Here is a 24,155-nt window from a genome sequence, read left to right as displayed (position 1 = left end):
AGTTGCTCTGGAGGATTTTGACAGCAGGGAAAGAGAAATTAAATCCCTCCTTTTGTTCTAGTCACAGTTCCAAAGAAACCAACACGCCTGCTCTTTGCAAGCTGGTTAAATACAAAATACAAAAAAGAGCAATAAAACCAGGAAAGAAAGAATGAGCTGTTTAAGATGTTAGTGTGAACTTGACGTCACTTGATGTTCCCTCCCCTTTTGTGTTGCACCAGGCCTCTTGGACAATGTCTAGTGTTTGAGTAGTTGAATCACCCTTAGAAAATTGGAGGGACTTGGTGTTTTTAATCCAGCTGGTCCTGCTTTGGGCCTCTTGAGATGATCTGTGAAATGGGCGGGCAGGCAGGCAGTTGGAAGGCTGCAAGAGACAAGTGAGAAAGGGCCAATGGGATCTTGGGTCCCCCACATTTGGCCCCGATCTCATCCCTGGGAGATAAAAGTCCACACATCTTAACAGTTGCTGGGATGGAGCAATGTTGCTGTCACTGCTGGGCAAAGTTTTCTCAGAAGGGCCATGAAAAAAAGTTTGGTTTTCCCTAGAAACTTCCAGCCCCAATCAACTTAGCCTGCGAAGCCCCTTTGGTTCTGCAAGAGACGGCCAGCCTCATCCAGCCCATACCAGGTGGCCATGATTCCATCTGCCCCCTTGGTTGGGTGCCAACCCAGAGTGGATTCAAGTGTTAAGCCTGGTTGGAGCTCGGAGGGGGGGATGGTCCATCCCCTTTCCATCTCAGCTAAGAAAACTTCACAGCTGTATCCCTCAAGTCATCACAACAGGGAGGAAAACTCAAGCCCAGTTGGGTTTTGATGACGTCTCCCGGCAAGCCTCAGTGGCAGAAACCAACTTTTGCTTTGACCTCCTCATGACCAAGAAGCCCTGGGATTCTTCTTGTCTCCTTGAGGTGAAGACTTCGCCAATTCATGGAGTTGCCCCGTTGGCTTGCTCCAGAAGAAGCCGGCTGGGGTCTCCAGAGGGTGCTCTTTATCCCCTGATGGAGGTCTACAGGGGAGATGGTCCCTCCGCCTGCAAAGAGGCCCTTGGCACCTTCCCTCCCCCCAGGGCCCTTCTTGGGGCAACCGAGCCAGGCTTCTCTTGCCTTGCCCCAGCAAAGGGACAGGGCAGAGCTGCTCTCCATGCCGTGTCTAAGGCAACATTGGGGGGAGGGGAGGGCAGCTGCTGTTGCCCCGGAGGACCCATCGCTGCCTCTCTGGACCCCGCTCCTCTCGCCCCGCCGTCGATCCGGGGGCCAAGCGCCTGCAGCCCCACCCCCACCCCGCGAGGTCCTTGCCAGCTGCGCCGGCGCCCCTCCCGTCCCGGCGGGGCTGAGTCAGAGGCGGCGGCCGGGCCGGGCTTGGCCTCCGTCAGGGCGGGCGGGGACTGGGAGGCAGCCCGGCTACAAAAGGGCCGTCCGGGCGCCGCCCGCTCTTGCTAGGCCGGCCGGCGCTCGGAGTCTGCAGCCCCGCCCGGTAAGTCCCGTCCTCCCGCCGGCAGCGGCCGCTCCCCTCGGGGCTCTGCAGCGGGGATGGCAGCGCCCGCAGCCCCCTCCCCTCCCCTCCCCAGCCAGGTCGCGCTGCGCCCCCCGGCCTTTCCCCAGCCGGCGCCGGGAGCAGCTGATGGCCGTCGGGGCCGGGAGTCCGGCAGGGCGCCGCGTTGGAGAAAGCGGCTGTCCTACCCTCGGGGTGGGGGTCCCAGCTGGGTCCTGCGGGGAGGGAGGGACGGAGGGAGCCTCCTTGGCAGCGCCGGGGGCGGAGGGGGGGTCTCCGGGCTCTTGCAAGGATTCCGGGGAGCCGTCGGGGGGCGGGGCGGGGGGAGGATGTCCATGGGACCCCCGGCTGCTCTTTGCTTCGGAACTCTCTTCCATGGGTGGGGAGAAAATCGGGGCTGCTGTTTCCCGTCGGAGAGCGCCAAGCGGCGTCTGCTTTTTGTACCCCCCCCCCCCCGGTAGATGCCGGATTGTATCGGGAATTCCCCTCCTGGGACCCTTCCTGCAGGAGAGAGACGCCCCCTCCTCTTTTCCTCCTTGCCTCCATTGTGCCACCTTTAGGGGTTACGCTTCGCTTCAGCTGGCAAGAGAGTGAGGCTGAAGTCCTGTGTAAGTGGGTGGTTTGCATGGTGCTGTATGCATCAAAACGGGGTGGGCATTAAAAAAAGCCCCCCCCCCAAATCTCTGGAAGAAGCAGGCTGCTTTTTGCCCCGGAGCCCCTCAGAACCTCTTTGGGGGATGTACAGGGTCGGGAATGCTCGCCTCGCCCGCTTTCCGCTTCTGATGCCCGCTTGCCAACCGAGGTCCGAGTGCCATGGAGGAAATCTCTCTCTGTGTGTGTGTGATTGTGTGTGTGGGTTGGACTCTTTTCTCAAACTCTTCCAAGAGGAGCGGGGGGGGGGCTGCAGAGCTGTTGCAATGGAGACCCTTACTAAGGCCCGCTTCTGCCCCCCTCCCATCACGCCCCACCCTGATTTGCTCAGCCTGGTGCTTTTCTCTCTGCCAGCTGCAGCGGCGATGCCTCTCCTTGCAACGACCCTCGCTCGGGTGTGGCTCTCGGGAGGGGCTGGACGCCGTTTCTGTGATGTCATCTAGTGATTCTCCCTCCCCTCCCCTCCGCGGCTGGCATGTTACAGCAAGCAATGCGGTACGAGCTGTTGAGCAAAGCGGGCGCCACGCCCTGTGCTCGGCCCGGGTTTGCCAAACGTCTGGAAGAGGGGGAAGGAGGAGGGGGCGTTTGCGGGTGGAGGAAGATCCCCCCTCTCTGTGACTCTGCTTCAGCCGCATCCTCCCACCTCTTGCCAGGAGTCTTGCGGTCCCTTGAATGTAAATATGGTTTATTGTCCTGTGACACGTTTTTAGCAGAGAAAATGGAGTTTGTTGCACAACGCAAAGCTCTGTTATCTGAACAGAGAGGCAGTGATCAGAGCAGCTTCTGATTAACATTTACTGCAAAACAGTTAGTCAAACTCTTGGCTTAATTTGCTCCAAAGGAGCTTTGCAAGACTGGAAGAGTGGGTATCTCCTCTTTATGCAGCTGGTGAGCATTAAAAACCTCACAGGGATATACAAAAGCTGCTCAGCCCCTAAAAATATTGTGGACTGGCACTTTTGCAGTCTAGTTTGCAAATTTTGTGGCCTCAAAAGAGTTCTGATAGCAGAGATGCCGTTCTTTGCATCTCCACCTAGCAATGGAACCTGGACTGTATCTGTTGGGCTTTGCGTTTGGAGAGTTGCTTCTCGGTTGTCTCAGATAAGGACGGGCATGAAAGAGAGCCAGAGGTTCTTCTAAGCATCCTTCCTGTTGCTGCAACAGCCGCTGAGCCTCCATAAAGTGGGCCTTGGCCGAGCCCTCCGGGGCCTTCGCTGCAATAAATCTGTTTGCTATTAAGCATGAATGTGTTTGTTATAGAAAGGGGCCCGATGGGCTGCAGCCAGGACGGTCTCCGGCTTGTTTGCAAAGGGGTTGGCAGCCCCATCTCTGAGGGCCTCTTGGACTGGGGGAGAAGAAGAAATTCCACCAGCAGTGAAGCAAAAGGGGTGGAGCCTCAGAGCTCTACAGCTATGGAGACCTGGGTTCAAATCACCACCCACCCTGAAAGCTTTGGGGGGCTCAGGGTCCACGAAAGGAGATGTGGCTGGCTGGCTGGAGCCAAACTAGTCCACCCATCTTCAACTGAGATTGATTCTCCAGGGATGAGGGGGGGGGGGGGGCAGACTCTATTTTGCTAAGAAGCTGCAGGCTTACAAGAGAGGAGTTCAGGGGAGGCCTGGCATGGAATGGATTCTGATTCAGCACCACCATTACTGGAGGTTTCCGAGAAGGGACTGGACAGCCATTTGTCCAGAATGATATGGGCAGGGGTCTCCAAACTTGGCACCTTTAAGACTTGTGGACTTCAACTCCCAGGATTCCTCAGCCAAACATGGGAATTCTGGGAATTGAAGTCCAGAAATCTTTGGGCAGGTTTTGAGACCCCTAGTATGCACTCTCCTGCCTTAACAAGGGGCTGGAGACCTCCAAGATCCCCCTTCCAACTCTTTATTCTGTATTCTGAATTTACACCATGTTTGGTTTTGAATACATTGTCTGATTTTTTTTTGCGGTGGGGGGAAAATGCAGCCTTGAGTAGTAGATTTTCTTAACTTCCTTCCTTCCTTCCTAGCGAAGGAAACATCTGCAGCTGTGGATGATGGCCTCTTTCTGCAGATCCTCCCCTCCCTGGATTTTCCAGAGCCTTCTCTTTCCTGCCTGCATTCCTGCCCAACCACACCCAGATTTCCTTCCAAGCCAGGAATCCAGGGTTTGCAGCCCCCCTTGGCAAGAGGAGAGCCCCTCCCCTTTTTCTCACCTGCCAGGCAACTGCTGCACCTCAGGGAGCGGCCAGGGGCAATGGCAGCCAGCAGTCCCAGACAGGAGTCTGCGTGTCTGGGCAAAGCTAGTTTAGCTCTTGGCCCAGCACAGATGAGCTTCTAGCTGTGAAATGGCAATTCGGCCTTAGTTGGAGAAGGTTAATTTGCTGGTAGGATGGATTAAAGGGATTTTTAAAAAAAAATTAGCTGCAAAGGATTATTAGTGCATTGAACAGCAGTTACAGTGGTATTAAGGTGGTGTTTCTTAACTTATAAGAGGGTTGGACTTCAACTCCAACCCTCTTATAAGTTAATTGAAGTCCACCCATCTTCAGGTTGAATTCTGGGAACTGAAGTCCAACCATCCGAAAATTGCCAAGCTTGAGAAAAACTACTTTAGGGACCACTAAACCGGCACTCCAGATCCAAATCTCTGCTCAAACATATTTCAAATTTTCTTAATTCCTGCTGGGCACCAGCATCCTGGCCTACCTCACAGGGCTGTTGCAGGCCTACCTTTCATCAGAAAGCTTGCATTTTATTAGGAAAGTAAGAGGGATGTCTCTGGATCAAAGCATCTGCTTTCTGCCTTGGTAGCTTCCAGTTGTGGCCATATCAAATTCTACGATGGCCAAGAAGCACCAACTCCTTTGCCCTGTCTGATCCTGCTGGCTGAGGATTATGGGTATGGAAGTGCAGATCTTTTTTGGGGGGGGGGGGACCAAGTTGGAGAAGACTGCACTGGTATGGCCAACACTTTGTCTTGAAGTTTTGCAGTAGTCCTTGGGAAAAATCTAACACAAGATAATTCACTTTGGGGTTGGAACAGACCCAAACTTTGTCTGCTGTGTAAGCATCTTGTGCCCAATTGTGCTGAGCACACAACTCAGCCTTTCATTCCTGCTCTCAGGAGTAGCCGGGATCATTTGATCCCCTTTGCTGTTTTCTCATGCCAGCACATAGCAATGCCAGATAGAAGCAGAACAAACCAGTTCCTTTTCAAACCCTTTGATTTCCAAGCTGCAGTTAGATAGGACTTGCTATAACTGATGCCAAAGAACCCCAAACCAGTGAAACTTTCTGGTTTTTCTTTGAAGACGTTTCGCTTCTCATCCAAGAACCTTCTTCAGCTCTCTTAAGCTTCTTGGACCCAGAAGTGAAACGTCTTCAAAGCAAAAACCAGAAAGTCCAGTTGCCTGTTGGAAAAAAAGCACCTTTGGGACAAACATGACCTGGATGACGGGGAATCTCCATAGAAACAAAGAAACCTGGGTTTAAAGTCCCACAGGTGCTTTTTCAAAAGGTGCTGGACTTTGTTTTTCCTTGAAGACGTTTCGCTTCTCATCCGAGCAGCTCCTTCGGTTCTAAAGAAGCTTCAGTTCTGAAGAAGCTTCTTGGATGAGAAACAAAAGGTCTTCAAAGAAAAACCAGAAAGTCCAGTTGCCTTTTGAAAAGCACCTTTGGGACAACCATGACCTGAGGACTGAGAACCTCCATAGATCCCTGGGTTTAAAATATCATTTTTTTGGATCCAGTGTTAAGCGGTGCTTTTAACATGCCAGAGGTTGGCTGTGTGAATTCAAAATCACCCCCCACCCCCCACCCCCCTTGTGGAGCTGAAGGAAACACTTGATGGGAACAAAGTCGGGTCTGAGAAAGACGCTTAGGGAAGGGAAGGGATCGCCCCTTTCAAGCTGCTGAACCAACGCCCATGAGGACTAGAATCCTCTTCTCCTGGCTGGAAACGCCCAGATTCTGCAGCGGCATAGCAGCCGCCCCGTGTTGCAGCAGCCCTCACCTGTAAGGCGGCCCGCCACGTAGCTGAACCCTGGCGATCTTTTCTCCCCGATCAAAGATCGCTCTCCAAGCGGAGGGATCCCTGCAGAATTCCCTTTGGAGGAGGCATCTCCCCCCACCCGGTCCTCGCCCTGATAGGCCCTCCTGGGCCCGGGGGCGGCTCAGCGGGACCCGCCCGGTCTTCCAGCGGCGCCTTGGCAGGGGAGGGCTGCGCTTGGCACGGGTTGCCCGCGTGCGTAAGGCTGTTCCTTGGATTCCCTCCCCTCCCCTCCCCTCCGCTCCCCCCGCCTTTCCAAGTCTTTTTTTCCAGGCTGGAGCCCCGTTGCTGCTGCTGCTCCTGCTCCCAGGCCAAGAGTGCTTGGGGGGGGGGGGGGAAATAAAATCGAGTCACGGCCGTTGGAGGGGATTGATGAGCAGACCCGGGACTTCTGTTGGGTCCTAGGAGCTTAGACCATTTTGAGACCAGAGGGGAGGAGCCCAGGACGGAGAGAGGGGCATCCTGGTGGGCGCTACGGAGCATCCAAAGTAGGAGGCAGTATACCTGTGAATGGGATTGCCAGCAGAGAAATAGCAAGAAGGGAAGCTCTTCTCATTGGGTTAAAATAGCATTTCTCAACCTTGGCCTCTTTAAGATGGGCGGACTTCAACTCCCAGAATTCCCCAGCCAGCTTTGGAGACCCCAGTGGGTTGCCCATCCTCAGAACCTCAGGACATGAAGCCTGAGGAGGTATTGCTGTATCCTGACCTGTGTTATCCCCAAACTCTCTTGGCCATCCTAGGGACTAGAAACATGTTTTTTTAAAAAGGCTACTTAGGAAGTGACTCGCAATGTCCTCTTTTCAGCCCCACATAATCAAATCTCCCTTTCCCACATTTCCAATTGCCCAAGTTCACACCCCACCCCCTTCTGCCCTCCATAACCTTCCCCTTTATTGGAATATTTCCCCCCTTCCCCGAGTGCTGCATTTGAGGGGAAGGGAGCAATGTGCTTGCCAGTCCCTTGGCTCAGCTGAGTCTCCATGTCCCTAGGATTGTTCTGCAGCTTTGGAAAGATGGCCAGCTGCCCGGGTTGGATTGGATGACCTCGAAGGGTCCTCTTTGGAGTTCTTTCTTTTCATAACTAGATGTTTCAATCAGGGCAGTGGGTTGTGCCCCTTCTAGGGGTCTCTCCTGGGTTTTGCAAGTTGGCTGCTTGCCTTGCCCAGGGTGGATTTGAAAAGAAAAGTTTGCAAACAATTGTCGGGGTTTTTTTGGCTGCATTTGGGGTCAGCAGCTGGAAGATTTATCTGAGCTGAGGAATTTGGCATTGCCCCCTTCTTGGAAGAGGGAGGGGAGTGGTATGGTGGGATCCCACCCTCCAAGGACCACTGCACCTCTGCCAGCCCAGCCTGGAAGGGACAGGATGCTCGCAAACACGCTGATAGGAGTTTGGGGGCAGAGAGGGACAACTTTTCTGAAGCCTGGCCAGGGGTGGGAAGGGCGGGCAGCCCCCCTTCTGCTCCACAATGGAAGTGGAATCTGGGCTCTGCAGGATGGAAAACTTTCCTCAGCTTTGCTGGATGGAAGCCTCTGCTCTGCCCTGCAACATTTCTCTTCCATTTCTCTCCATTTTTTTTTCCTTTTGAATCTCAAGAGTCTTCCCAATCTTTTCTAAAGAATGTGCATTCTTCTGCGGTGTTCAAATAAAATGCTTTCCTTCCTTCCTTCCTTCCTTCCTTCCTTCCTTCCTTCCTTCCTTCCTTCCTTCCTCCCTCCCTCCCTCCCTCCCTCCCTCCCTCCCTCCCTCCCTTCTTTTACTTTACTTTTCTATTTTTCCTTGAAGCCTACAGAACTGAGGAACAAAGAATGTTGGTGGGGCTGAAAAATTCTTGGCAAACCGTGGTTTCCCCAGCCTTGCCTCACCCTTAATAGCTGGCTTATTAATTGCACGTTGCTGGCTTCGACTTCCTCAATCTTTCCAACGTTGTTCAGCGGTGTTCTTGTGTAGCTTGCAAGAGGCCAAGCCTCTTTTAAAAGCTCGCTTCCTTAATTAAATTGCCCCCATCTTTATGGTGCTTAATTGTATTACCGCCTTGGCAATTGAACTTAAACCTCTTGCCCCAAGTCTTCAACGGCAGCAAATCCCCTCTGGGGAAGAAATCCTGGCTGGAAAGTCCATGTTTCCTGAATTGTAAAGTACTTTGGGGTTCATTTCATATTATGGGATGTCTCTGGGGCTGCTCACCCCTAAGATAAGAAACTCCTCTTCCACAGAATTGCAGTAAGGCTCTCCCTAACTCTGAGTTTGAAATGTGTAAGTGAGAGCCAAAACTGGGGCTAATTAGTTTTAGGTACTTTTTAAAATCTGCAGTTTGAAATTTTAGGTTACGGATTGACCAGAGAGAAGAAACTCTCCAAGTCTGAAAGTTTGTGGTTTTCCTTGCTGTATCTGTTAGGATCCAGGATTGGCTCTGTTGGGCTAGCTGGAAACAAATAAAGCCTTTGTTGGAAGCTTTGGGAAACCCAGAAGTGAAACGCTGGTGAACAAGGACGGCCATTCATTGACCAGGCCATGCAGTCAAGGCGGGGAGGGGGGGGGGGGCTACAGAATCAGAGGCCCCTAAAGTCTCAAGGCCTCTAGAAGCCGAGATGGATTTTTATGACACCTTCTTTTTTCTGTTCTTTCTTCCAGCTTCTTGTCAAGATGTCAACCGTACACGAAATCCTAAGCAAGCTCACCCTGGAGGGAGATGTAAGTATTGTAGAGGAGGCGGGTTCAAAACACGACCCCCCTCCTAAGCATTCCCATGTGCTACGAATCCGTTGGTGATGTCCATTTTGCTCTTCAAATTCATGGGGACCTAATCCTAACCCTAACTGGGTTTGCCCCCCAAGGGGATTTCCCCAGGAAATGTAGATAGGGCAGGCTCAAAAAGTCAGCACCCCACTTCCTTGTAGCACTGATGATGTTATCTAGTTGGGTAATAAAATGTCTGCAAGAAAACAACCCAGCTCAGGGTTGGTTAAGGACCCTTCAGTTCAACCCCGAGCTGCAAATATTCACCTTTAAAGGGCCATTGAGGGCATAGTCCAGGCCATTAACAGCTTTTGCCCATCGAGTGGCTGCAACGCTGCCCTTTGTGTGTGTGTGTGGGGGGGTGTCCTCCAGGCCAGAATGGGCTCCTCTGACCAACAGGCTCAGCAGGTTCTCTGCAGAGGCTCTCCTGGGGCCGGTCAGTTATTTCCTTCCCCCGTTCCAAGCTCTTTCCACTGCCTGCTGTTGAGCAGCCAAAGAATTCCTTTGTTTGGAGACGAGACAGCTTGAGTTCGGTGCATTTAACTTTTCCACTCCTTGTTGGTTTTGGCTTCATGAATCAGCGGCTGCTTCTGGGAAATTGCCTGTGGTGCCAAGCCTGGCCTGGCCTCATGCCAGCTCCTGCCCGGGGAGAGGGAAGGTGGCAGGGTGGGTTCTCTTGAAAACACTCCTCTCCGCCCCTTCCCTCTCGCAGGGTGGATTTCCAAAGAAAAGCCAAGTATTTTCTTCTACGAAGCCACCCTGGCTTTGCCCTGGTGGAACCTGCTTGGCAGGCTTGCAAGGGGGTGGCCCCCTCAAAGACCCCGTTGGAGATCTGCCCCTCCCCCCTCCCAGGGAAGTGAAATATTTATGACCAAAGTCACTTCTCCTTTTGAGCACTTTGGGGAAGCGAGACGGGCTTGCTGCAGGAACAGTCATCTTCCCCAATCGGGCGTGGGACTACAGATCCCATCAGCACTATCCAGGGCAGTCCTTGCTGCTGGGCTTAAGAGGGGGCTGCAATTCAAAGGGAATTCAATGAAGTCCCTTTGACCCCAATCCATGGGGTCAAAGCTTGCAGAGCAACAGCCTCCCGCAAGCTGGGGACCTGCAGATGGGTTGATGCCAGCCCTTCAGGAGGGCAGCAGCTTGGCAAAGGCAGCCTCGCTCAAGGCTTTCTTTTGCCTGTGGGACTGGCCCCTCAGGTCTCTCTGCCCCCACGAGCAATGAGTTGGCTCAGCAGGTCTTCCCATTGACGGTTGCCTTTTTTCTCCACCCACCCCAGCACTCCCTGCCCCCCAGCGCCTACGCCACCGTCAAACCCTACGGGAACTTCGATGCTGACCGTGATGCTCTCACCCTGGAAACCGCCATCAAGGCCAAAGGTCGGTGCCAAGAAGCTGCGCGGAGTTGGGCCCAAAGTCAACCAGGGCTGCTTTTTCTCCTGGCTGGACAAGGAGGCAGGATTAGAGGATGGGGGGGGGAACACTTTGGGTCCCTTCCGTTCCTGGGGGGTCCTGGCCAGAGACGGGTGTAGCTCTTGAGCAGCCCTTCAAAACAAAAGGAAGCAGATCTAGGGTTTTTTTGGAGGGGGGGGGGATGGCCGAACCTGGTTGCAGAATTGTGGGAGGGGTTCGGGTGGGTTTCTAGGCCGCGTGATAAGAGGTTGTGGGTTAGGAAGCAGCTGCCTGCGGAGGCCCCTGGATTGGGGCTGAAAGGCGAAAGCAGAAGCAGTGGGCATCCCTCCCATATTTGGGAAGACTCTGACAGACCGCTCTCACCAGGGAAGAAAACACAGCGGTGTGTTTCTGCGTGTGACAAATACCACGAGGGTGTCCACTAGTGCCTGGCTGAAGCTCCGCCCCTTTCCCACAAGCACTGATGTGCATAAGGTGGGGTAGAGCTGCGAGTGGGGGGCCTTTTTTTGCCCTCCCTGCAGAGTTCCCTGGGCCCGTGGCCTTTTCTTCTGGCCAGACCTGGAAGGAGCAGAGGAGATCCAGAGGGAACGATGCCCCCTTTCCAGATCTCCTCCGGAAGGGTTGAAGTCCCCAAACCTCATTCCAGGGCCCCCAATGGGCCACAGCCATCCCCATTCCCCCTCCCTGCAGTGTAATGCCTTCTCCTCAAAGGTGCATGGAGATTCTCCGTCATCCAGGTCATGGCTGTCCCCAAGGTGCTTTTTTCAAGAGGCAGCTGGACTTTCCTGGTTTTTCCTTGAAGGTGTTTTGCTTCTTATCCAAGAAGCTTCTTTAGTTCTGGATGAGAAACGAAACATTTTCAAGGAAAACCAAACTCCAGCTGCCTTTTGAAAAAGCGCCTTGGGGACTGATCCACAAAGGGCACAAACCATGGCTTCTCTTTGGCTTGTGTTGCTCAGCCATGCTAGGACTTCAACCGCCGTTAGTTGGGCGATGGCCATGCTGAGCAGAGAAGAACTGGCTGGCCGTAATCCAGCGGTCCCTTCTTGCAAGGCTGGGCCTGAGCTGGCCCTGATGAGGGAGGAAGAGGCCATCTCGGTCCTCCCTGCCCTGCCAGAAGGTCTCGGCCGCCGTGAGTCAGCAGCCCACAAATGCTGCATTTTTCCAACACTGGAATGCAGCCTCGGTGCCAGTTGGTGGGTCTCTTGTGAGGCCGTCCCACAAGGATTGCCCTTTTTTCCCAAGCTCAACAGCCCTCTGGATGCTCTTTCTGGAGAGAAGCCAAAGCCTCCTCCCCACCCTCACCCCCACCCCCCCGTGCATGTTTGATTTTGGAATTGGGGAGACTTGATTAAAATGGAGGAAACAAGGACTTTGATTCATAGTTTTCCCCCCACCCCGATGGTTACATCGGATGACAACGCATGACGCAACCGGCATTCCCTCCAACCTGATGCAACTGGATGGGTGGGTGGGTTAGGGGAGGCTTTTGCCCTTTTAAATTGACTCTGGCTGATCTGTGGTCTTCTCCCCTTTGGGAGTGTTTGATTAAAGATTCACCACTTCTGAAAACCATTGTTTTCGCGCTCTGCATGACTGGCGCAAAATCCGGACATTCCTCTTTGCACAGGGGTGTGGAGACCCACCTTTCTTTCCCTTCCCGGTCCAGAATCCCAGGACGTTTGGGCTTTTAAAAGCCGGACGATGCTAGTCAATCAATCCGTCATTGCTAAAGGAAGTGCTGATGCAAGAAAGTCAACTTTTAACAAGCTGCTTTTACTGGCTTTCCTTCTCAGCACGCTTTATACAATTGAGATATTTTTTTAATTCCCTCTCCTTGGGCTTATCTCTACAACGGTGTTTTGCAATCTTGGCAACTTTTAGATGGGTGGACTTCAACTCCCAGAATTCCCCAGCCAGCCATGGGAACTGAAGTCCCCGCCTTCTGTTGACAGTGGCATCCTGGGAGTTGAAGTCCACTCCTTCCAAAGCTGAATCCTGGGAGCTGAAGTCCACCCACTTTAGAGTGGCCAAGGTTGAAAAACAATGCTCTAGACCAGTGTTTCTCAACCTTGGAAGCTTGAAGATGGGTGGATACTGCTGGCTGGGGGATTCTGGGAGTTGAAGTCCACCCATCTCCAAGCTACCAAGGTTGAGAAACACTGCTCTAGACAGAGAGAGAGACAGAGAGACAGACGGACAGAATGGAGGAGAAGGCTGCCTTGGGCTGAGGTGTTTTCTCTCTCTCTCTCTCTGCAGGGGTGGATGAAGTGACCATTGTCAACCTTTTGACAAACCGCAGCAATGAACAACGCCAGGATATCGCTTTTGCTTACCAGCGGAGAACAAAGAAGGTACGAAGGCTGGGACTCCCCAGAATTCCCCTGGGGCGAGGTGGGAATTTAGCATCAAGTCATTGCTTAACCAATTGTGGCTTATTTGAACCTTACTAAACCTGGCTTAGTGTGATGTGTCTGGGTTTTGACCTAGTTTGTAGTGAAAACCTGGACTCTCCGATTTGTAAACCACAATTTATGGCTTGTGGGAACGGAGTGGCTTGGGGGGAGCAGAGGTCTGCTAATTCAGAAGGCATCCTAAGTGGTCGATCTCGCCCCTGCCGTAGGAACTGCCTGCTGCTTTGAAGTCTGCCCTCTCCGGCCACCTGGAAACGGTCATCTTGGGCCTCTTGAAGACGCCAGCGCAGTATGACGCCTCTGAGCTGAAGGCAGCCATGAAGGTCAGTGACATCCTGGTGCTGTGTGTGTGTATGTGTGGGGGGGAGCCCCCTTTCCTCCCATCACCTCCACCCTGGTCAAGATCCAGATGTCTTCTGCTCCCAGGGTGAAACTGAGCTCTTCCTCCTCTCCCAAATTTCATTCCCCCTGAAGGCCCCATCCACCTCAGCCACGCAGACAGGGGACGTTTGGGAGTTATGGGCATGGGAGTACCACCCATTGGCAGGTTTGGGAAAGAGGGTTTGGATGCTCAGGAGGGGATTGAAGGAGTTGGGCCTCCGGAATCGCCCTCTTGGGACCTGGGAATTGCACCTGGTGCAATAGAAAATAAATACATAAAATTAAATCAACAAACAAACAAACAAATAAATAAATAGGAGGCATATAGTGCCAGGTAAATTGCTGGCATTTTCTTTAGCCAACACTTTCCTCTACTGTCCACAAGCTGCATTACAACCTGACTTGACCATCATTTCGCCTTCTAGCTTGGAGGGAGGAGCCAGGACTTCTCTTTCTCTCAGTGTTTAAGAACACAGTAAAAAAAAAAAAAATAAATAACAGAGGGGAGAAAAACAGAATTAAAAAAGATTAACAAGCATTGGAAAATCGAGTAAGCATTTAACCTTATTGGTGCTGTGAATGAAAGTGTGTTAGGTTTCCTTAGGTCCGCAGGATTCCTGTTGCAAGCAATGGATCTGATCTCAGTGAAGCTAAACAAAGCGGATGCTGCAATTGCAAGAAAAACACTAGGAGGGAAAAAATAAATAAAATTGAGTTAGGATGCAGTCATTAACCACAAAAACTAGCATTTTGTGACTCATAAGTCCTTCCAAGCATCAGGAATCATCTGACCTTGTTTTTCTTTAGGGGGGGTTGTGGATTTATAAATTTATTAGTTTGATTATGAAAATCTGAATTTTTTTGTTACAAATAAAATAATATTAAATAAGAAAAAAAAAAAAAGGAATGGTGGCAGCCGCTTTCTAAGTCTTAAGCTGGAGTTTTCCCAGTCATTCCCAGGGGGTGGGAGGCTTCAATTGGAGCTCAGTTCAAGCAAGGCCCCTGCCTGGTCCCGACAAAGACTTTCCGGAAGGTTTTGCCAGTGATGTGAGTCAGACCGTGATCCACCTAACCGAGATGACCGTAGAGCATTCTCTTGCATTCCAGGGCCTGGGAACCGACGAAGACACTCTCATTGAGATCATTTGCTCGCGGACAAACCAGGAACTGGCCGTCATCAACAAAGTTTACAAGGAAAGTAAGTTGGCCAGGATGCTCATGGGAAGAGAGGGAGCCAAGCCTCTCCTTTAAGTACCCGGGATTTTGTTAAGGGTGGACAGCAACTATTATTTCTTACTGAAGGAAAAGAGGCCTCTTGCGAAGAATTGCTGAGATGACACCTCTTTTCTGCATGCAATCTCCAGAATTTTTCACTTGTTAATTTATATATATATATATTCAATATATATATTGAATAAGCAGCTTGCATCCGAGGAGTGGAGAACTTAGCAAACTTCACTGGATATAGAAGTCAAACAGGTCACCAGGACTGAAGGAATAGAAAATGTGGTTTTCAATAAAGTCCTTGCCCAAAATATCTGCAGTGAAAACAAGAAAGAATATTTTCTATAATATACAGTTTGGAGTTTCTAGAAAACCCCCCCCACAAAATTTCCCCAGCTTCACCCAATGTTCAGTGAGCTCCAGGTGGAATTTAATTACAGGTACTCCTCACTTAGTAACCACCTTGTTTAGTGGCTGTTCACAGCTATGACAGTGAAGATAAAGACACTTTACAACCAATCCTTGCATTTATGACCTTGGCAGGTCTCAAAACTAAAGGAAAACTTCAGTTAGATTTTAAGCAGGCGCTGTTTCACATAGTAACTGTTTTGCTTAACGACTGAGCGGCCAGTCCCAATTGTAGGACTACCTGTAGTCAGGGCCCTGGGAGGTGCCTCTTACTGCCTCTGCTTTATAGAGCATCAAACGATGGTTGTTCTTGCCTCTGTAGTGAATTTCAGGACTGCAGTTCCATGTTTGTCAGATTAAACCCTGAGGTGGTTCCCCCATCTTTAACCTTCATTCTGCTTCGTTTTTAGTGTACAAAACTGAACTGGAAAAAGACATCATCTCTGACACCTCCGGGGATTTCCGTAAACTGATGGTTGCGCTGGCCAAGGTAGGAATCTCCTTGAAAAATCAGAGTTTCTCCACCTTGATCACTTTGAGTCCTGTGGCCTTCCAACTCCCAGAATTCCCCAGCCAGCTATGCTCACCACGATCCCCAAATGGTTCTGACCCCCAAATTGATTTGATTTGGATCTCAGAATCTGATGGTGATGTTGCAGCTATGGGATCCCTGCGGGTGTGCAAAAGTTGGGGGTTGGACTAGATGCCCTCGATGGGCCTTCCCTACCTGGGACTCTGTGATGGATAATAGGGACTTACTTTGTGTTTCTGTTCTCTGTTTCAAGGGCAGGAGAAACGAAGACTATTCTGTAGTGGACTTTGAGCTCATTGACCAAGATGCTCGGGTAAATACTTCCTTCCGTGGCACAAAACTGAAAATAATGTATTTATTTCTAGCATTTATTGCCGCCCATCTCACCAAGCAATTAAAACAACCCTCCCTGCTCCCTCCCTCAAATGCGACAGAAAATGATCTGCCTCTCCCATTTTGCTTCTCCGTCTATGGTTTCTGTTACTTCATCTGGCCACGCAAGTTTCCCTTTATAGCTGTCCTTGCTTTTTTCTGCCACCTTGGCAAGAGCTGGCAGATTCTGCCCGCAGAATTCCTGCCTGAGCTCATCGGGTGCTCGGGCTGAGGAGCACATTCCAGTTGTGGATGGGGGCTGACCCCAGACATGTCCCTGTCCTCCCCAGGACCTCTACGATGCCGGAGTGAAGCGGAAGGGCACCGACGTTCCCAAGTGGATCAACATCATGACCGAGAGGAGCACCCCCCATCTCCAGAAAGGTAAAATGAACCCTCTCCAGAGAGCTGGGGGTGCAGTCCAAGCAAGTCAATGCCCAGGACCAACTCCATGGGGGCTTCTGGGAGTTGAGGTCCACAGGTCTTAAAATTGCCAAGGTTGGACACCTCTGGCCTAGAGGATCAGCTTTCAGAAGACGGTCCAAGCTTCTTCAGCTCAAAAGGACCAGGTGACGTTCATGGCAGACTCCTCTTGTCAGCCAATATATGAGACTAGGAAAGACCAGTCTATGCTCTGGGTAGCAGCTTCACTTTCCAGAGCTTTCTTGCCCATTGAGAGTGGACCACTGAGAAGCTCCTTAAGGGCAACCAACCTCTTTGATAAGCAGACAACCGAGCCAAGATGAAAGAGTAATTCTCTGTTACTCATGGAATTGTTTCCTACTATCATTTCCCAACCTGAATGCGCCTTATCAGGAGGACCAGAAGTGTTAAATCCAACTTGGAGTCTTCTTCCTGAGATCTGGCAGTGTCATCATAGATCTAACCGACTATTAGATCCTGACATTCTCGAACATTGTCTTCACCTAAACTATTGTTTTGACTTTCCTTTTCCTTGTCTTGGTAGTGTTCGAAAGGTACAAGAGCTACAGTCCTTACGATATGTTGGAGAGCATCAAGAAGGAGGTCAAAGGTGACCTTGAGAATGCCTTCCTTAATCTCGGTAAGGAAATGGGAAGAAGGGACAATCGTCCATCTTAACATGGACATGGGCATCTCGGGTGGCTGTCTCCAAAGCAGAGAACTCAGTTGCTGGAAGCCAACACTGGCCTGATGGAGGGGAAATTGGGGTGAAGACAGTTCCTGGATTCTGTTTTTTTAAAGCAGAAGTAGGGATGTCAGAACATCAGGGCACTCGAGAACTTCCTGGCTCTGAGAAATTAGTTCGGTGATGATCAGCTTTCAAGCTTGGTTGTCTTCAAGATTCAGATTTGTGACACCTTTTAGGCTGCACGATGTCAAAGAGGACAGAAAATAATCTCCAGCTGAATTTGAGGCACGTCCTCGGATGGATTTATTATTGCATTACGCAAGCTCTCGAAGAAGTTGCATTTCTAATTAACACCAGTTGGCTGCATTTCAGCTTTCTAAATAAATTGCGTTGATTGGGCCCGTGCGTAATTTCTTAAGAACATCACAAAATTCTAATTGATTTCTTTTTAATGGAGGAGAAATCGATGGCTAAAACAGAATTAAGGCACCCCTAATTTTGATTTCTTCCATTTTAGAAAGTGGGGTTTTGAGATTTTGGCCCTGTCTTTATTTTGGCCCTGTGTAAATTGTCTCTGAGCGTTGCACATTTACAAAAGGTTTTTATGGTTTCCTTGTTTTGTCTGCCACACGTCTCACCTTCAATTTTTGATCTTATTCCTCCCACAGTCCAGTGCATTCAGAACAAACAGCTCTTCTTTGCCGATCGGCTCTATGACTCCATGAAGGTAAGGCCCTTGGAGAAGCCTTACTGGCTCAAGAGCAGGAGGACTGGGAGGGTCAAAAAAGTCAAGATGGCAGCCCTGATGGTGGAATAGAAGCTTAGCCTGAATCTTACGTACATCTTTTTAACCCTAACCTGCCAACATCCCTGCAGAGTGAGATTGTGGTGGAGATGCATGTTAGAGATGCAAGTGGAAGAGTTTATACAGTACAAATGTCAACCTTTTGAAGTAGACACTGACTTCATTGAGTTTGATTGATTGATTTGTCACTTAAAAGCAGGTCAGGACAGAAGACATGGCTTCTAAACTATACCGATCTTAGAATTGGGCATTACTTCCCCGATATTGAATTGCTCTATTATCAAATAATTTCCAGAACCCCACAGGGATCTCCCCCCCCCCCCACACACAGGATGCAGAAATGGGACAGACATTCAACCCTTTGGCATTAGTTCTCCTGCTTATGCAAATGTTCCCCAAGCTGCTTTCCCTGCCTTTCTGTCAAAGAATTCTAAATTTTCCTTTCGCTGGTCGGAAGAAGGAGAGGGGAAAAAATGCTTCTAAAGATTTCCCAGACGTTCGGTTTCAGCCTCAGGTGTTTTCACTTTCAGGGCAAAGGCACCCGGGACAAGGTCTTGATCCGAGTCATGGTTTCTCGATCTGAAGTTGACATGTTGAAAATTAAGAGTGAATTCAAGAGGAAATACGGAAAATCCCTCTATTACTTTATCCAGGTGGGTGGACAAGAGGATGGAGCTGGCTTGGGCCTCGGCTGCTCGAATTTAAATCCCTTAAAGAGAGTCACCTCCCCATCAAATAGGGGGCCTTTTCTGCCATGCACCCACAAATGGGGTTGGGAATCCCCAATATGCCCCACGTGCTGTGATCTGGCGATCAAGGGGGGGGGAATTGAGCCTAATTTTGTGTACAGGTAATCTGCGACTTACAACTACAATGAGCCCAAAATTTACGTGGCTAAGTGAGAAATTTGTCAAGTGAGTTTTGCCCCATTTGATGACTTCCCTTGCCACCTTTGTTAAGTGAACCGCGGCAGTTGTTAAGTTAGTAACCCGGTTGTTAAGTGGATCTGGTTTCCCCATGGACTTTGCTTGTTGGACGGTTTCAAAAGGGGACCCCACAACCGTCATAAATGTGAGTCGATTTTCAAGCTTCCGAATGTAAATCACGTGACTCTGGGGATGCTGCAACAGTCACAAGTGTGAAAAATAGTCATAAGTCACTTTTTTCAGCGCCGTTGTAACTTCAGTCGCTAAATGAGCTTTTGTAAGTCGAGGACTACCTGTACTGTTGCATTTGCATCGTTCAAAGATTTAATTTGCCGTTTTCTCTTGTGGGTTTCCCTGCAGCAAGACACAAAGGGAGATTACCAGCGGGCCCTCCTGAATCTCTGCGGCGGAGAAGACTGAACTCCCCACCAACCACTCCAAGCTGGAAATGTGCTTTTCTCACCCACCCACCCACCCCCTCCCCCTCGGCTGCTTTCCCTCCTCTCCCTTTGCAGAACTACTAGGAGCCCCGCTAACTCCCTCCGCTCCTGCCTGGTCTGTACGCAAAGCCTGGCTCGCTTTCCGTGTGTCTCGCCTTCTTCCCGCTCAGCTCCTGCCCAGTAGCTAGTCCCGTGGGAGTCACAAGGCTGAAGCAGCTACCATTCCTAAGAGGGGGAAGCGGATAGGATAATAGGATCCACCACGAGGTCGGAAGGACAAATAAAGGAAAAAAACCCGAGATTTTTACTTTAAACGAAACTCTGTGTTTGTGCGGTTCTTCGCTCTGCCTCTGGCAACAACAGCCCCCTAGCCTGTAGATTGCACATTGATTTGTCTGGGATGGCATAAGGACTCCTGCCATGAGCAGGGGGTTGGACTAGAAGACCTCTAAGGCCCCTTCCAACCCTGATTCTACGATTGTAGCATCCTTAGGCACATATTTTGACTCTGCAATCTTTTTCTTCTTGATTCTGCCTTAAAGCAGCACCCACTTTCTGACACCAGCTCACAGACACAATCTTGCCGGTCCGTGTGTGCCGAGAGAAGAAGGGAGGAAGGGTCTTCAGGAAGGAGATTTGCCCCTGTGCTTTGACCCAAAGGGGAAGAGCTGATTCCTAAGGGTGGGGCGAGCGGGGAACACAGCTAGTCCTCTACTTACGAACACAATAGGGACCAGAATGTCTGTTGCAAAGCAAGGGGGGGCTGTTTAATGAGTCATGCTCAATTATACAACCTTTTTTGTCCACAGTTGTTAAGCGAATCATTGCAGTTAAGTGAATCATGTGATTCATAAGCAAATCTGGTTTCCCCCATTGACTTGTCAGAGGTTGGCTGGGAAGGTTGCAAACGGGGTTCACGTGATCCCAGGATGTGGCAACCATTGTAATTCTCTGCTGGCTACCAAGTGCCTGAATCTTGAGTCATCCCCAAGAGGATGTTGCAACGGTCGTTAGTCTGAGGACTGGTTGTGAGTCATTTTTTTCAGTGCCCTTTAGACTTTGAAGGGTCGATCAATTACTGATAAGTAATTGGAGGCAGCTGTCTGTCCGCATTTGCTAGTTCGCGGCCACATTCCTCCACCTGCACAGAAAATTGTATTTCAGCAAGAAATGTTCTGCTTTTCCAGAGCAATTTACAAGTGAAGCCTGCAGGTACAACATGTGTCCACCAGGTGGCGCTCAAAGCAAAGCAGATGGCCAGCTGCAAACACTTTTTATCTAAGAACTTGCTCTAAAGAAAATAATTCCAAAAAATAAAATAAATCTTTCGGCCTCCATCCAGGTTGTGGGAGCAAGACCCGAAGAAGCCAGGTTTGCAATAAAAAAATCAGATAAAAAAAAAGATGTTGAGACTAGAAAAAGAGAAGAGAAGAGCAACCAGGATGATTAGGGGACTGGAGACTAAAACATACGATGAACAGTTGCAGGAACTGGGCCTGGCTAGTCTAGGGAAGAGAAGGACCAGGGGAGACAGGACAGCAGTCTTCCAATATTGGAGGGGCTGCCCCAGAGAGGAGGAAGGGGGTCAAGCTATTTTCCAAAGCATCAGAAGGGCAGACGAGGAATAATGGATGGAAACTGATCAAGGAGAGATTCAACCTGGAAATAAGGAGAGCAATCAACCAATGGAACAGAATTTGCCTTTGGAAGTTGTGGGAGCTTCATCACTGGAGGCTTTCAAGAAGAGACTGGACTGCCATCTGTCAGAAATGGGGGTTGGACTAGATGACCTCCAAGGTCCCTTCCAACTCTGTTAATCTATAAATCAAATGTCATTGGTGATGACAAAAGTTTTGTGACATCCTCGCCCTCTAAAAGGATCAATAAATTTGGGGGCAATTCCCCCAATGAATCAAAGAAATGCACTGGGTTTAGGGGCGAGTAAGACATTGGACACCCCTTGCTTTTCCTAATGAAACTTTAGATAGTTGCAGGAGTTGTGGCATCTGGCAGGGGTCCCAATTGCTCTAGGGGAAATTCTGGGAGTTGAAGTCAAGATTGAGAAATCTTGAGTTAGTCCAACAAGCCCATTATGGCGCATGCTTGGTCTGGGCTACAGGTGCTACAGCTGGACACATCTGGAGATGGACAGTGTAGTCAACGTCCCATAGGGGGCTAGTTTGCCAGTTTTTCAAGCGGGGAGATAGCCCCAGTCTTGGTTGGAGAAACTGGGCCTTGCAGCTGAGACCTTCTTTACACAAAGTAGAGTCCTATGGTTGGTCTACAGCAGGGGTGTCCAAGCTTGGCCCCAGACATATGGACTTCAACTCCCAGAGTTCTGTCTTGAAGTCGCCAAAATGGACACTTCTGGTTCTACGGCCTTTATCCCATCTTTTTCTCACTCAGTTTCCTTGTAGACGTATTAAAAGATGCCCCCTGCCCTGTCTGTGTAGAATGTTATGGGCAAAATGGATAATTTTAATGCTAGAAAAGCAAGTGTTTACCTACATTATTGCAATTCATGTACCGAAAAACAAAACAAAAAAAATTCTACTCTAGGCGTTCAGGTGACTCTTGCAAAGAATTACTAGCATTTAAAGATGCCCTTTACCGAACAGAGCAAAATTAGAGTAATTTATGGTGCTGGGATGTTATTCAGGATCCATGTAAAAGCAACAATTTTCCAATTATTGGATGCGAGTGTATCTTTTGCTCCCTTTCAAAATGGCCTATTTATACTCAAGAGCACTTTTAAATTTTTAATAGGGAGAGAAAAGCCTTTAATTAAGCTGGTTTACTTATTTATGTCCAGCTTGGACATTTTTAATGTCGGGACAATTGAAAAAAGCAGATACCTGCCCAAAGTCATTCCTGCAGTCCTTCTCTTCTCTTCTTCTCTTCTCTTCTCTTCTCTTCTCTTCTCTTCTCCTCTTCTCTTCTCTTCTCTTCTCTTCTCTTCTCTTCTCTTCTCTTCTCTTCTCCTTCTCCTTCTCCTTCTCCTTCTCCTTCTCCTTCTCCTTCTCCTTCTCCTTCTCCTCCCCTCTCTCTTTTCTCTTTTCTCTTTCTTTCTTTTCTTTCTTATGCACTCCCATGTGGAAATAAGCAGAAGGGGGGAGAGAAGCAGGCAGGTAAAAAATCAAAAGCAAGAGAGAATTTTTCTCCTCCCCCCCACAAGCAAAGAGCGAGGTTAACACTGCCTATTTTAAAATTTTAAACACTGCCATTCCAGCCAGCACAATTTCATAGGGGCCATGTTGACTGCGGCAAACATCTGTACAGTCAAACTTCAAACCGTTTGAATGGTTTCAGGTCCCTGAGACACCTCTGGTCTTCTCTCGCGGTGAAACATTTTGAGGCTGAAATCACCCCAAAAGTCTCTCAAAGCAAGGAAGAGGGAACTGAAGCCCACTTGTTGAAAGGGGTCAGCGGGGGCCCTTCGATCCACTCTGGGCCACCAATTGAACCGAACTGCTTCCAAGGAACCGAGCAAAACTATTCTACCCATGTTCACTAGGGATTTAAACTCAGTTGCACAGATACCTAATAGGTGTGATACAGTCTAAATGTTCCAGCCATTATCTTGGGAATAATGGTAACTTTTCAAGCTAGGGGATGTATTTCAGTGAGGTCTGTGGGTGCAGATTTGCAGCTATAAATTATGCTTAATTTGAAACCCGCATAAATTAAAGGGGTTTGAAATCCTGCAAATTAAACTTTGCAGGATTTCTGCCTCCATGCATGCTATCGTAAGGAATTTATCTCCTTTTTTCCCCATCTATTAATATTACAGACTCCAAACAATTGAGGGTGCATCTTATTTTCCTCCACATTCAAAATATATAAATAGAGCTTTTTAGAATTATACAAATTAGCACTGGCTGTTCCAAATAGGAGAGGTTTTTTCCCCTGAAGGGAAAAAAAAAGCTTTTGTCATCTTAACATCATACTCACATGCATTTCAGAATTGTCAGCCATTTATTATTTAAAGTGTGCATATCCACATGTATAGACGATAGATAAAAAAGATATGTGCACATCCAAAAAGATTTGCGTGCAGAGAAAAATATTGTTGTGCTTCTACCTACAAGTACCAGTCTCCGTGGAATTTATATTCAACTTTATTTAGGATTAAACCTTCACTAACCACCCCTTAAAGGAACGGCATTTATTACAAGGGTTTAGAATAGCAATGAAAGGGAAAAAGCACGCTAAGACCATAACTATTAAAATGCTAAGAGTTTTACTCCCTACTGTAGCCTCTAGTATTAAATGGAAAAAGCAGAAAAATGATGTATTTGTTGGGGGGGAAAAAGAAAGAACAGCCAACATTGAGATGTAATTCACGGGAAGCTGTGAGAGACACTTGCATCCGGGTGAAACAGTTGATATTATCTTAGTAAAAAATATCTAGGTCACTTTTCACCAGAAATTTGTTTAGGAGCCCTATTTGAACAGAGCGAGATTTGCACCAGTCCAGCTGTCAAAGCTCTATAAATTGATATAATTTTACAACGTCCCAATGCAAAATAGAATTCACATCGAGTCCATTATGGTGAATAATAGCAGCCAGTTGAAATGATGAGTTTACCAGTTGATAACAAACTGATATTGTCCTATAACTAAAATCAAATGCAAAAAAAAATTTTTTTTTTCTTCTCTGATTTTCTTTTTGGCCATTGAGGTTATTTGGGGGGAGGCCATTCATTCTGATCCAGTTAATTGCTCCTTTCCGCTCTAATTTCACCAAATGCAGAGATGCCGAGGTGAAGTTTTCCATCACTTTGGCATTTATTCTGAAGCTGTTACAGGGCATTTCCATCCACATATTTCTATCGCGCTTCAAAATGTTGGTGATCCCAGTTAATCGGAAAGCACTCTGTGTGATCAAGTCTCCTTAAAGTAGAATTGTTATTTTTCACCTAGCTAACAGCTGGTGCTGAATGCTATTTTAGATTACCTTTGGTGAAACTGCAGGCTACTTTCAGAGATCTCTAATAAATTTATGGACAGAATATTTTGTAAATCAGATGGAACTGCTTGTAGAAACTGATGTAGTTTCTAAACAAGATGTAGGGCCCATTCATTACCCTACCCAAAGCAGAGGAAGGAGCCTCTGTTGCCCAGAGAGGTTGGCCTGTTGCATCTCAGATGGCTTCTGCATGTCTCTGGGTCTCCAGCCCAGTGCTGGAGGACCTGGAATTAGGAAGCTTT

General features: G+C 49.1%; 1 protein-coding gene across 2 annotated transcripts; it reads left to right on the top strand.

Moving 5' to 3' along the window:
- Window positions 1-1,431: 1,431 nt before the first annotated feature.
- On the top strand, window positions 1,432-19,263 carry ANXA2 (annexin A2). 2 transcript variants are annotated; one of them, XM_034409398.3, is made up of 13 exons: window positions 1,432-1,473; window positions 8,812-8,871; window positions 10,199-10,298; window positions 12,591-12,685; window positions 12,955-13,068; window positions 14,234-14,324; window positions 15,169-15,248; window positions 15,544-15,603; window positions 15,953-16,046; window positions 16,630-16,725; window positions 17,442-17,500; window positions 18,109-18,231; window positions 18,865-19,263. In XM_034409398.3, exons 2-13 carry the CDS (start codon window positions 8,824-8,826, stop codon window positions 18,922-18,924), a joined length of 1,020 nt encoding a protein of 339 aa, XP_034265289.1. In that variant the 5' UTR covers window positions 1,432-1,473; window positions 8,812-8,823; the 3' UTR covers window positions 18,925-19,263. The 2 variants fall into 2 exon arrangements, with proteins under 2 accessions (XP_034265289.1, XP_087734199.1); XM_087878073.1 differs by lacking the exon at window positions 1,432-1,473 and adding an exon at window positions 2,502-2,637.
- The last annotated feature ends 4,892 nt before the right edge of the window (window positions 19,264-24,155 follow it).

Source organism: Pantherophis guttatus, chromosome 13 (assembly GCF_059756535.1).
Source record: "Pantherophis guttatus breed Tessera chromosome 13, ASM5975653v1, whole genome shotgun sequence".
Taxonomy (NCBI): Eukaryota; Metazoa; Chordata; class Lepidosauria; order Squamata; family Colubridae; genus Pantherophis; species Pantherophis guttatus.
The sequence above is the reverse complement of the archived record's forward strand: the minus strand, read 5'-3'. Positions and strand labels throughout refer to the sequence as shown.

What these genes read in the sequence shown, in the direction of transcription:
- ANXA2 (XM_087878073.1), top strand. Translation starts at nt 2,575, where the DNA reads ATGTCATCTAGTGATTCTCCCTCCCCTCCCCTCCGCGGCTGGCATGTT. An exon ending in AACCGCCATCAAGGCCAAAG is followed by an intron (nt 10,299 to 12,590) that starts GTCGGTGCCAAG and finishes CTCTCTCTGCAG; the next exon opens with GGGTGGATGAAGTGACCATT. An exon ending in TGATGGTTGCGCTGGCCAAG is followed by an intron (nt 15,249 to 15,543) that starts GTAGGAATCTCC and finishes CTCTGTTTCAAG; the next exon opens with GGCAGGAGAAACGAAGACTA.